The sequence below is a fragment of the Lathyrus oleraceus genome, chromosome 3, assembly GCF_024323335.1.
Source record: "Lathyrus oleraceus cultivar Zhongwan6 chromosome 3, CAAS_Psat_ZW6_1.0, whole genome shotgun sequence".
NCBI classification, from domain to species: domain Eukaryota; kingdom Viridiplantae; phylum Streptophyta; class Magnoliopsida; order Fabales; family Fabaceae; genus Lathyrus; species Lathyrus oleraceus.
The window spans coordinates 455,959,758-455,972,587 of NC_066581.1; the positions used below are offsets into that span (position 1 = coordinate 455,959,758).

Here is a 12,830-nt window from a genome sequence, read left to right on the forward strand (position 1 = left end):
TACGGTACGGAGCCATCGATATCGGCCTAGTACCAGGTACCAAATCAATCGAGAACTCCACTTCGCGCTCTGGCGGTAATTCATTCACCTCTTCCGGAAACACATCAGGAAAATCACACACCACGGCTAGATCGCCAATCACCAGTTTATCTTTAGCCTCCAAAGTCGCTAACAGCATAAACAACTCTGCCCCATCAGCTACTTCCTCATTCACTTGCCTTGCTGATAGGAACAAACTCTTTCCCTCCTCAATCTCAGGAAAGACCACCGTCTTATCAAAACAATTGATAGAAACTCGGTTGAACACCAACCAGTTCATACCCAGAATAACATCAATCTGCACTAGTGGAAGATACACTAGGTCCATCCCAAAGTCTCTACCAAAAATACTCAAAGGACAATTTAAACAAACCGAAGTAGTAGTCACTGAACCCTTCGCAGGAGTATCAATTACCATACTACCAAACATCTCAGATATCTCTAACTTAAGTTTCACAGCACAATCCAAAGATATAAAGGAATGAGTCGCACCTGTGTCAATAATAGCTACAAGAGGAAAGCCATTAATATAACACGTACCTCGGATAAGTCTGTCCTCACTGGAGGTTTGAGTTCCGGTCAATGCGAACACCTTCCCAGTTTGAGATTTCTTTGGCTTCTGACACTGACTTCCAATATGCCCTTCTTCGCCACAATTAAAACAAATCATTTCCTTGTGCTTGCAATCAGCTATTGCATGGCCAGTCTTACCACAACGAAAACACCTCTTTACTTCAGCAGTGCATACATTACTCTTATGACCAACCTGACCATATTTGAAGCAAACTATACCAGCAGGAGCACCTCCCCTACTAGTCCTCTGAGCCGGAGCAGCTCCTTGTTTCCCTTTTCCCACTGGGGCATCATACGGCTTGCCACGATTTTGATGTTGCTTGCCCCTGCGGTCACTGACAATCTTGTAATGAGCATTATTGTCTTCTTCAAATATCCTGCAGCTATCAACCAATTCAGTAAAAATGCGTATCTTCTGATACCCAACAACCTTCTTAATTTCAGAGCGCAGTCCATTTTCAAACTTGATGCACTTTGAAAATTCAGCACCAGCACCAGTGTAATGAGGATAAAATTTAGACAGCTCCACAAATTTCGCAGCATAATCAGTGACAGACATGTTTCCTTGCTTCAGCTCAAGGAACTCAATTTCCTTCTTACCACGGACATCTTCCGGGTAATACTTTCTCATGAATTCCCTGCGGAATACATCCCAAGTAATGACTTCACCTGCCACGGTCAACCTCTCGTGAGTCTCTAGCCACCAGTCATCAGCTTCGACTGCTAGCATGTGAGTACCATACCGAACCTTCTGAGCTGGAGTGCAATCCATAACACGGAAGATTCTCTCAATCTCTTTCAACCATCCCAAGGCTGCATCTGGATCATGCTTCCCTTTAAACACCGGCGGATTCTCTCTCTGAAAAGTCGCCAAGCTACGTGATCCAGCATCACCACCAGCATTTGGCAAGTTCTGCACAGCTTGTGCCATTGCTTGCATTGCGGCAGCCATTGCAGCATCATTCCTTCCAGCCATTTCAACTTATCACCACAACACAACTTAAAAGTTAGATTAGTAACAATACACAATTGTTAGACAGTAACGACACGACAACTGGCCGGACAGACCAACCTGCTCTGATACCACTAATGTAACACCCTTCTAAAATACCCCGAGTATATAATTAAAATAACACATATCAATCAGAGTAAATATGCAATCAAGGGTGTCACACAACATTTCACACCATAACAACTGTCATGCTCTTTCATTAACTCAAAACAACATTTTCTTGCATAATTCGCAGCGGATAGAAATCAACTAACCATTCAAAACACATAACATATTACAGGTAAAAAGGTTCAACAACCAACAAAAAAAACAATTAAAACATCCCGTCCCGATGTTACATCTATCAGAGCACGACCCTCTAAGTAGACTACACTAGACTCCAAGCATTAGCTTCCACTCAACTCATTTGTTCGTTACCTGAAAAATAGTTGTAAGGGTGAGTTCCTCAATCGATATAATAAGCATTATAAATCATCATGTAATGCTAAGTAAATTCACACATTTCATCACCCTAATCGTAACATACATCCAGTAACGGCACATCAACTCAAACATCATACTTAATATCAACACAATTCCACTCCTTAATTAAATTAAATATCCATACAACAAGCCAACAAAATGCAACTCTAATGAGACTCGACTCGTCATGCATGTGGTACCATTCGGAGTAAAACTCCCAACTTAAAATCATTGCCATTTTATTGGGCATCAAGGCATAAGCCTTCAACTTTCAACTTAAAATTTGCCAATCCAGGCCAACGTGGTGTGAGCAAAGCTCCGACTTAATGCATATGAATGTACATGGCATACACGACTTTAAACTGTCGACAACATAATAATAATAGCAATACAACAATGTTTTCAACAACATCAACTTATAATCAACTTTGGCTCACCAAGCCTGCAACTCAGTATTTTCAACAACTTTCCGTACACGGAACAACTCAGCAACATACTTGTATCAACACTTCATAACATAAATCCAACAAAATTACTCATCACAATTAACTAAAATAGGCCAATCACCAATTAGGTTCACAACATTAAAAATATCAATTTTTCTAATTTCCAACAGTGTTAACCGGTTAACGCCCTGGGTTAACCGGTTAACGCAGGACAAAACACACTTTCTGGCAAAACGCAACAGTGTTAACCGGTTAACGCCCTGGGTTAACCGGTTAACGCAGGCAAAACAACACATTTTCACAAAATATAACAGTGTTAACCGGTTAACGCCCTGGGTTAACCGGTTAACGCAGACAAAACAGCAGTTCCTGCGCTAACACAAGGCAGAATGCAGAGTTCTCCGCATTTTCCGCCGTTGGAGGACTTCCGGACCTCCGATTCAATTTCCGTAAAAAGCTATACGTTCGGGGGAACACGACTCACACAATTACCGATTCAATTACAACTTTAACACAACTTATCCAACACAATTTCTCAGCATTCAACATCCCAATTAGGGTCAAATCAACGGTTTATCACTACCCATGACATGTTAATCTATAATACCCGTTAAACGACGATAAACCCCCCTTACCTGAGATAATCCGGCAATCTCTAAGCTTCAAGCTTTTCCGTTCTTCAACCTTTGCTCTCTAGCTCTTCCTCTTTGCCCTTTCTCCACTTTTCACCTTTCAGCCGCTTCTCTGTTCCACGTGAAAACTCTTTACCAAAAATGAAAACCCTTTTCTCTTATTCCAACTTATATATTTTCCACTAATTATTATTCCAAATAATATTAATAATAATAATCCAATAATTCAATTTATTTAACTAAATTAATAAATATATTATTAACTTAATTTAAATAATCCTCTTATTTTATTCGGGGTGTTACACAAGTCCAAAGGTCTTGTCAAACACAAAAATATAATTAATGAATTCTTTTCTCATCCCCACACTCTATTTATTGCAAACATCTTTTATACCAAAAACACATACACACATAAAAAAAGGCTCCCTAGGAGTACCTAGGACACTTTGGGTGCTAACACCTTTCCTCTGTGTAACCAACCCCGTTACCTGTAATCTCTGGCATTTTATTAGTTTTTATTTGAAAAATTCTTATCGTTGGGTTTTGTTCGTACTTTTCCCTTTTCCTTTGGAAACAATAAAAGCGCGGTGGCGACTCTGGTTTTATTGACGTTAAGTTTATCCATAGCTTAATGATCATGAATTTACCGCTACATCGTGTTGATGTATAATGTTCAAGTTGTGGCTTATGCTTCTAGATAGTTGAAGTTTCATGAGAGGAACTATCCTACGTATGGTCTAGAGTTGGAAGTCGTGGTGTTTGTGTTAAAAATTTGGAGGAATTATCAGTTTGGTTCCAGATTTAAAAATGTTCAGTGACCACAAGATTTTGAAGTATTTATTTAATCAGAAGGAGTTGAACATGAGGAAAGGGTAGTGGCTCAAATTTCTATAGGATTATTATTTTGGCTTGAGTTACCATTTGGGTAAAGCTAACGTCGTAGCTAATGCTTTAAGTAGAAAGTCATTGCATATGTTGATGCTTATAGTTCGAGAATTGGAGTTAATCGAGCAATTCAGAGATTCGAGTCTATTGTGTGAAAGGACTCCTAGCAGTGTGAGGTTGGGTATGTTGAAGCTGACTAGTGGTATTCTTGAAGAAATCAGAGAAGGTCAGAAATCAAGGTTTGGGATTGATTTATCAGTTAGTGTAGATCAATCAAGGTAAAGAGGTGGATTTCAGAATAGATGAGAATGGTGTTATGGGTTTCCGTGACAGAGTTTGTGTACATAATGTGCTAGAAATTAAGAAGAGTACTCTTGAAGAAAGGCACAAAAGTAATTTGAGCATTCATCTTGGTGATACTAAAATGTATCAAGACTTGAAGAAAAATTTTTGGTGGCCAGGAATGAAGAAGGATGTAGCCGAGTTTGTCTAAACGTGTTTGACTTGCCAGAAGTTGAAGATTAAGCACCAGAAGTCGTTAGGGTTGATGCAACCGTTGAGTATTCCTTAGTGGAAATGGAAAAACATTTCTATGTATTTAGTGACGATTTTGCCTAAGACTTCTAAAGGGAATGATTGAGTTTTGGTTATAGTTGATAAATTGACTAAATCGGCTCATTTCATTCCGATTAAGATCAGTTATTCATTGCAAAAGTTGGCTGAAGTGTATATTGAAAAGGTTGTTAGCTTGCATGGTATTCCTTAGAGTATTACTTCTAATAGAGATTCGAGATTCACAGCGAGGTTTTGGGAGAGTTTGCAGGAAGCCATGGGTATTGTGCTGAAGTTAAGCTCTGCTTATCATCTATAGACGAATGGTTAGACAAAAAGGATTATCCTGTCTTTGGAGGATTTGTTGGGAGCATGTGCCTTGGAGCAGGGAGGTAATTGGGATAGTTACTTACCATTGGTTAAGTTCAGTTACAATAACAACTTCTATTTTAGTATTGGAATGACACCGTTGAGGCTTTGTATGGTAGGAGGTGTATGACACCTTTGTGTTGGTATGATTTTGGTGAAAGTGTTGTGCTTTGACTATCGAGAAGATCAAGATGACCGAAGAGAAGGTGAAAGCTTCATAGAGTCGCATGAAGAGTTATTATGATGAGAGGAGGAAAGAACTTGAGTTCCATGAGAGAGATCATGTGTTTTTGAGAGCCACTCTGGTGACAAGGGTTGGTCGTGCTTTGAAATCTTGAAAGCTCGCTCTGTGTTTCATTGGTCCTTATCAGATTATGAAGCGAGTAGGAGAAATGGCCTACAAAGTTGCTTTACCTACAATTATTTTGAATCTTCATGATGTCTCTCATGTGTCTCAGTTGAGGAAGTATATTCATGATCTGTCTCATGTGATTCAAGTGGACGATGTGCAAGTTAGAGAGAACTTGCCCGTTAAAGAATCTCCCTCGAGAGTAGAGGATCGTGAAGTGAAGCACATGAGAGGAAATAAGATTGCACTGGTGAAGGTGGTGTGAGGAGGACCTGATAGAGGCAACATGACGTGGGAGCTGGAGAGTCAGATGAGAGAGTCGTACCTAACTCTGTTTCCTTCAGGTAATTTTAGAGGGCGAAAATTCTATAAGTTGTATTTTCAGGTTGGGATGGATGACATTGACCATCACCTCATTGAAGTGGGCAATTTATTCCCTCTGAGATTCAGAAGGGGCTTGGCGATTGTTGAAAGGATGATGGCAACATCTTGTTTTATAGAGTTGTTAGATGTTTTTTAGGATAGTTATGGTGTTAGAGTTAGCTCACACATGGATGGTGAGAAGCTTTGTCAACTAGTCTTTTTTAAGTGAATTTGTATCCCCTCCTCAACCCTGAATTTATAGGAATTCTCTAGGCCTGGATTTTAGATACCCACTCTCAAGAGCGTGGGATGTGGGCAGTTAGTCAACTCCCTTATTCTTCAGGAGAATGTGGTTTTCCTTTTTTGGTCTCTTTTTCATGTCGTTATGGATAAGGGGACATCACCCCCACATTTTCATAGTATGTGAGAAATAAGAAATGGACAACACAACTAAATGAAAGGCACTCGATCCAATAAATTGACAATTATGGCAATATAATGCTGTCTTTCTTTAGAGAACTTTCTATGCCCCTTCTTGCGGACATTTTACAAATATATCATTACACATATTTTTTCTCTATGGGCTTTTAGGCCCATCTTTGTATAAAAAACATAAGTAGGGACAATCTAATTAAGCCTAAGATTTAATAGAAATGCAATAGTTATATATAAATTTTTAACATTGGTTCAGATTAAATGCCACATCTTTTTTTACCCAATAATTTGATATAGACAGTCTAATTAAGCGTAAGTAGAGGGTGTTTATTGGTTTGGAAAAATACGAACCAAATAAAAATCCAAACCAAACCATGATGTTTGGTTGAATATTTTTTTAGTTCGGGCAAAAACTGAATTAAACTAATGAAACTCAATGTTAATTGGTTTGGACAATGAATTTTCAAAATTTTACCTGCGAGTCCGTCTACCTGAACCTACCATAATTAATGTGTATAATTTATATCATCATTATCATGAAAACTAGTATAAAGTATTCAACTTTAAGAAGAAAAAAATAAAACGTCATTTGTAACATTCACAACCTATATGGAGACACACAAAAATTAATGATTTTATATTGTTATGGAGACACAAAAAAATTAATGATTTTATATTGTTATGGAAAATGAATCGATGTAAATTAGATATTTTAAAAGAAAATAGTTTTACATATTTGTCTTTGATGTATCCGATCAATTCAATTTAAACCAACCCGTTATTTATCAATTTGGTTCAGCTTTATCTTTTATCCATTTGAGGATCAGATTCTTTCAAAACCGAAACAAATTGACCTACAAACACTCCTAAACATACTCAATGTGAATCTATTTTTTTTTTTGAGATCATGAAACTTTTTTATGTATTTTTCTTGTAAGCAAAAATAATTTTATATAGCTAAAACATTGAAAACACATTTTAAATGAATACTTTAAACTTATTGTATATGTATAAAATCAGCTTCCATGATGTATTCCACGGTTTAGGTCTTTTACCCTCACTATGAAATTAATCCTTAAATCGGTAGAGAGATGATAGTATATAACATAAAAAAGACATTAGCATCATGTTATTTAACCAATGAAATCTGTAATAATAAATAATCAAAATCAGTTAAAGTTTCACACCCTTTTAGAAACGAATACTTTTAAGCCGCCGGCCATGTGTGCCGTAAGAAGTGGCACAAACATAGGCTTCTCACTACTAACTATTTTAATTTTAAATCTCCTAACAATCGAAGCCACCACATATTTCATTTCAACAAAAGCCATTTCTTTTCCCAAACACACCCTTGGACCACCCTGAAAAATAGGATACTTAAAAGGACAAACCTCTTTTAATATTACTACTTCTTTCTTCCCCGGTTCAACCGGCTCAACAAACCATCGGTCCGGTCTAAATTCAAACCAATCTTTCCCCCATAAATTCTCCATTCTCCCCATTCCATATGGAAAATAAGTCACTCTATCTCCACTTTTTACCATTGTGCCATCTGGCAATATATCATCACACGTGGCATGCTTTGAATCCCATGCCACTGGTGGATATAATCTCATTGATTCACATAGACATGCCTTTAAATAATTCATATTCTTCAATGACTCGTAATCATAGTCACAATCATAATCCAATATCTCTTTCAGTATCCTTTGCTCAATCTCAGAATAACTTGATAGCAACCAAAAGAACCATGTTAAGGCTGATGATGTTGTGTCCCTCCCTGCCATAATCAAACTTATCACCATGTCCCTAATCACTTCCTCATCATGACCTGCAACAAAAATAATCAGACAAATTTTGAAAAACAACAACTACTACAAAACAGTATAGGAATGTGCAAATATCAAGAATGTTATTCACAAAATTGTATTTAATTTACACCACGAAGACACTAATCAGTACTACAACAAGATAAAAACTCAATAAAAAAATCTTCATTACCTGAAGAAATAAGACGTGACAAGAGATCTTGACCATTAATAACAAGCTTCTCTCCTATTACATTCATTTTTCTCTTTCTCTTTGAAATCATTTCCATGACACGTGTCTGAACCTCATTAACCGCCTCTCTCAACCTCTTTTCCGATCCAACTCTCAGCCATTTCTTTACTCTCCACACCAAAAACAACGGCGCTGCTCCACGCCTCGCCGAAATCTCGGCCGCCACGTCGAAAGCTCTCGCCAAAGGCGAAATCGGGAAACTGGGATCCAAACAACACCTATTATTATCATCATCATCATAACTCCCAAATGTGAATTTGCAAATAACGTTGAAAGAGAATCTCCCCAACAACTCTTGAAAGTCAACCACTTTATTCTCTATACACAATGAATCCATTAATGGTAAAAGCTTTTCATTCACTTCTTCCTCTAACGTGTGCACGATGAAGTTGTTCATGGACCTCAGCGAAAACTCGTGACTAGCGAGTTTTCGCTGTTTGATCCATAAATCGCCGTCCACGTTGAATATACCTTTACCGAGAAAATCACCAAGGATTTCCGTGAAAGGCTTCCCTTTAGGGAAGTTTTTAAAATTTGTCTTGAGTACGTATTCCACGTTGTGTTGATTTGCAGTTATAATTGTCCTACGTGTGCCTAATCGCCGAACCAATATAGTGTTGGTCGGCGATCGGGCTAGAAGGTCAGTGTACCAGTTTAGCAACCGGAAACGGTTTTTGTAGAAGGATAATAAACATCCTATTATCGGATATGTTGTTGGACCGGTTCCGGCGAGTTTTTTGACTGGTAGGAAGTTGAGGAATGTTAGGTAGAAGAAGAGGAAGAAGAGGAATGAGAGAGGTTGGAAGGAAAGAAGGAAAGTGATGAAGGCTCCCACCATGTTACTCGGCAATAATATTGATGATGCACTGTCACAATTATGGCAATGGTATGGCCTTTTTTGAGTTGACTCTTACATTGTCTCTAAGACAATTCAGCTTGTATCTATATAGAGATATTACTTGAAGAGACGGGATTTCGAATCCGTGATATGAGTTGTGAAGTTGATCTAGAGCTAGATGAGTTGACTCTTTGATTAATTAATGAATGAATTAATGTAGATGATTATTTATTAAACATCAAAGTTTTGGACTGATTCAAACTCCTAACTGCGAAACTTTATTCCTTCATTTCATTCAACTATATACGCTGTCCTTGGTTAAAATAGAAGTTTCTTATAGAAAGAGTCATTTACTAGAAAAACTATATGAAAGGTATTAAAACAAAATGATAAGTATTATTCTTGTATATTAAGCAATCTTGTAACTAAATTTAATAAGATTAATAGATATACAGAAAAGGAGAAACATAGTTTCGCCTATATGAAAATATAGGTGTAGCATTATACTCAAAAAAAAATTAATATATAGGTGTAGCCACCGGAAAAAAAAAAGAGTTCAAAGTTGGTGCTTTATAAAGTTTATATATTAGTAAGTCAAACATGAACAAAATTGTAAACAAGGGCTACTAGCAGGCATAGTAGTGCCATTGACTAACATTTAATCTCATAATGATAATGCTGTACTTTCGGTTTTTTTGTCTTTTGTATCATCGAAGATTTAATTGAAACGAGTATGAAGAGTATTCAGACCTTATCACGAAAAGTAACAAAAACTAAACACTTTTAAGATATGCAAATGCAATTGAGTTCAACAATTTATAAGTTGACCCGCGCGTTTAGATTAAAGCTAAATATATATATTAAGATCTAATATTATTTATAGATTAAGTTTTTTCTTGTATCTTTGTACGCATGATACTTAGAATTGCCTACGATACTTTTAAAAATCACAATTTAAAATTATAAATCTATAATGATCCTGCATCTGTGACATAAGTGTTGTGATATAATACTTGTTAGGTTAATTATTTGGAATATAAGTAAATATTTGTATATAAATATATGTACATAGTTAGATTACAATAATACAATTTACTTTTTATTTTTCACATCCTCTTTTAACACTCTAATTCCTTCCCCACTTAAGAGTTTCAGCATTAATAAATTGATATCTAGAGTTTTAGTTCATTCTTCTTGATCTTGATTCAAGATTTGCATGTTGGTGACCGTATTTCCAGAGACCGTGAATCATATTTGCTGCAGAGATGAATGGTGGCAATGATATTTCATATTCTCTTCCAATTCTTGACGGCAAAAATTCGAACTGATGGAGTAAGCAAATGGAATTCTTGTTTGGTTTTCAAGAAACCCTAGAAGTGGTCACTAATGGTGTCCCTGAACATGCGCATAACGCAAATAACACACAGAGGTTCAACCACAAGGATACCAAGAAGAAAGATTGCAAGACTGCGTTTTATATTCAATCTGCAGTGGATGTTGCGAATTTCGATCAAATCTCTCATGTTGAATCTACAAAAGATGCATGGGATATTCTTGTCAAGTATTACGAAGGTGGTGAGAAGGTTAAAGGTGTCAAGTTACAGGCAATGCGAAGGCAGTATGAGTTACTGTAGTTGGAAGAAGATGAAAAGATTGCAGGATATGTCTCGAAGGTTAATAACCGTGTCCATCTCATGAAAGGTTGTGGTGAAGTCCTAACTGATAAAATGATAGTTGAAAAGGTAATGAAAACCTTGACCTCTCACTTTGATCATGTTATCGTGGCCACTCAAGATTTGGAACCCTGAAATTGGAAGATTCTCTTGGTTTATTGGAGGCGCATGAGTTAAGGATAGTTGAAAGGAAGTGGATTCAAGATTCGATACAAGATTTGATACAAGCATGAGTTAGGGATAGTTGAAAGGAAATAGGTTTAAAGGCAAAGGTGACAAGTCACTTAGCAAGAAAGGTTCTTGGTTGGATTCTTACAAATAAAAGAATGATGATAGGGTTTCTGAATCCTTCAAAAGAGGAGAAAGAACCTCGACTCATAAAGAAAAACTCGAGAAGAAGAGTGTGTAGTGTTACAAATGTGAAAAGTGGGGTCATTTGTTTAAGAATTGTTGGTATAAGTAAGGTAGCAAAGGTTTTTCAAAGGAGAAGAATGTCAAAGGAGTAAACTTTGCATATGAAGATTTAGATGGTTCTGAAAACATGGTGCTTATGGCTGCAGTTTCAGGTGAGCATGTTAACTTCAAGATCTGGTTCCTCGACACAGGCTGCTTGAACAACATGATTGGTCAAAGAGTTTTGTTAGCATATTTGATGAGTCGAAGAAGAGCAAGGTCAGGCTTGCAGATTGTAAGCTCATTGTAAGCATAAGGTACATGAAACATAGTTATTCAAAGGAGAAATGGAGCAAAATCCATAATCGAATATGTACTTTATGTACCTGGAATGAGTTGCAATTTGCTAAGTGTTGGACAATTGGTCAAAAAGGTTTCTCTGTGGTTATGAAAGATGAAGCCTTCGAATTATTCAACATTCATAATAATTTGGTCTTAAAATATCCTATGTCAAAAAATAGGACATTTAAGACCATGAACTATTGGACTGAGGTACAATGCTTGAAAACAATTACCGACCACAAGCATAGTTAGTTGTGGCACTTGAGGTTTGACCATTTGAATTTTGGGTTACTAAATCAAATGATTACTCAAGATATGGTAACTGGTATACCAAGTCTTATCATGACTGACAAGCTCTTTGAAGTTTGCTTGGTATGAAAGCAATCTAGAAATTATTTCATTTCGACTGTGTCAATGAGGTCCTCCTGCATACTAGAAGTAGTATATTCAGATGTATGTGGCCCTTTTGAGGATCATACCATTGGTGGGAATAAATACTTTGTCTCATTTGTTGATAAATATAGTCGAAAACTCTATATCTATGTGATTAAGCGTAAAAATGAGGTATTTGCAAGCTTTAAGAGATTTAAAATACTTGTCAAAAACCAGAGTGAAAAGAAGATCAAGGTTCTAAGGACAGATGGGGGTGGAAAATACACTTCCAAGTTATTTGAGGAGTTTTTTGAAGAACATGGTATTGATCATAAGGTAATTATACACGCCTCAACATAATGGTATAGCAAAGAAAAAGAAATAAGACCATATTGGATATGGCTAGATGCATGTTGAAGAAAAAGAACCTGCCAAAATCCTTATGGGCTGAAGAAGTCACCACTGTTGCCTATATACTTAACATGTGAACTACTAAGATACTGAAGAACAAGGTTCCTCAAGAAGTATGGAGTGGCAAGAGACCATCAGTGAGTCATCTGAAGGTGTTTGGCTCTATCAGCTACAAGCATGTTCTTGATACAAGGAGAAGAGAGCTTGATGATAAGTGTTAATCTATGATTCTGGTAGGATATCACAAGATTGAAGCATACATGTTGTTTAATCCAATCGATGGTAAGATTTTGGTGAGTCGAGACATTATGATTGATGAGAACTCTGCTTGGAATTGGGACTCAAATGATGCAACAAACAAACCATTGTGAGTTATGAATTTAATGAAGATGGCAGTGATCATGATGAGGTTCAAGTTAATGACCTCCCAGTAGTTACTGAAGTTACAGTTGTCTAGGCAAAAAATCATTAGGGTGTCAGAGGCACACGATAAAGACCTCAAAGAACCAGAGTTGTCCTAGTAAGTCTTCAAGACTGGGAATTGGTTGGTGATGATAAAGTCACACTAGACAGACACTTGGTTCATTTTTCTTTACTTGTAGGTGTTGAACCAATAAACTATA

At 36.9% G+C, this 12,830-nt stretch overlaps 1 protein-coding gene across 1 annotated transcript; it reads right to left on the bottom strand.

Moving 5' to 3' along the window:
• Positions 1-7,264: 7,264 nt before the first annotated feature.
• LOC127128150 (cytochrome P450 94B3) lies at positions 7,265-9,208 on the bottom strand. The gene is made up of 2 exons (XM_051057399.1): positions 8,119-9,208; positions 7,265-7,948 (listed from the first exon to the last, which is right to left on the bottom strand). Exons 1-2 carry the CDS (start codon positions 9,014-9,016, stop codon positions 7,299-7,301), a joined length of 1,548 nt encoding a protein of 515 aa, XP_050913356.1. The 5' UTR covers positions 9,017-9,208; the 3' UTR covers positions 7,265-7,298.
• Between the last annotated feature and the right edge of the window lie 3,622 nt (positions 9,209-12,830).

Bases quoted from the DNA above. Each gene is read 5' to 3' on its own strand.
- LOC127128150 (XM_051057399.1), bottom strand. From the start codon at position 9,016: ATGGTGGGAGCCTTCATCACTTTCCTTCTTTCCTTCCAACCTCTCTCA. The intron at 7,949-8,118 runs GTAATGAAGATT...TTTTTGTTGCAG, and splicing joins GTCACGTCTTATTTCTTCAG to GTCATGATGAGGAAGTGATT.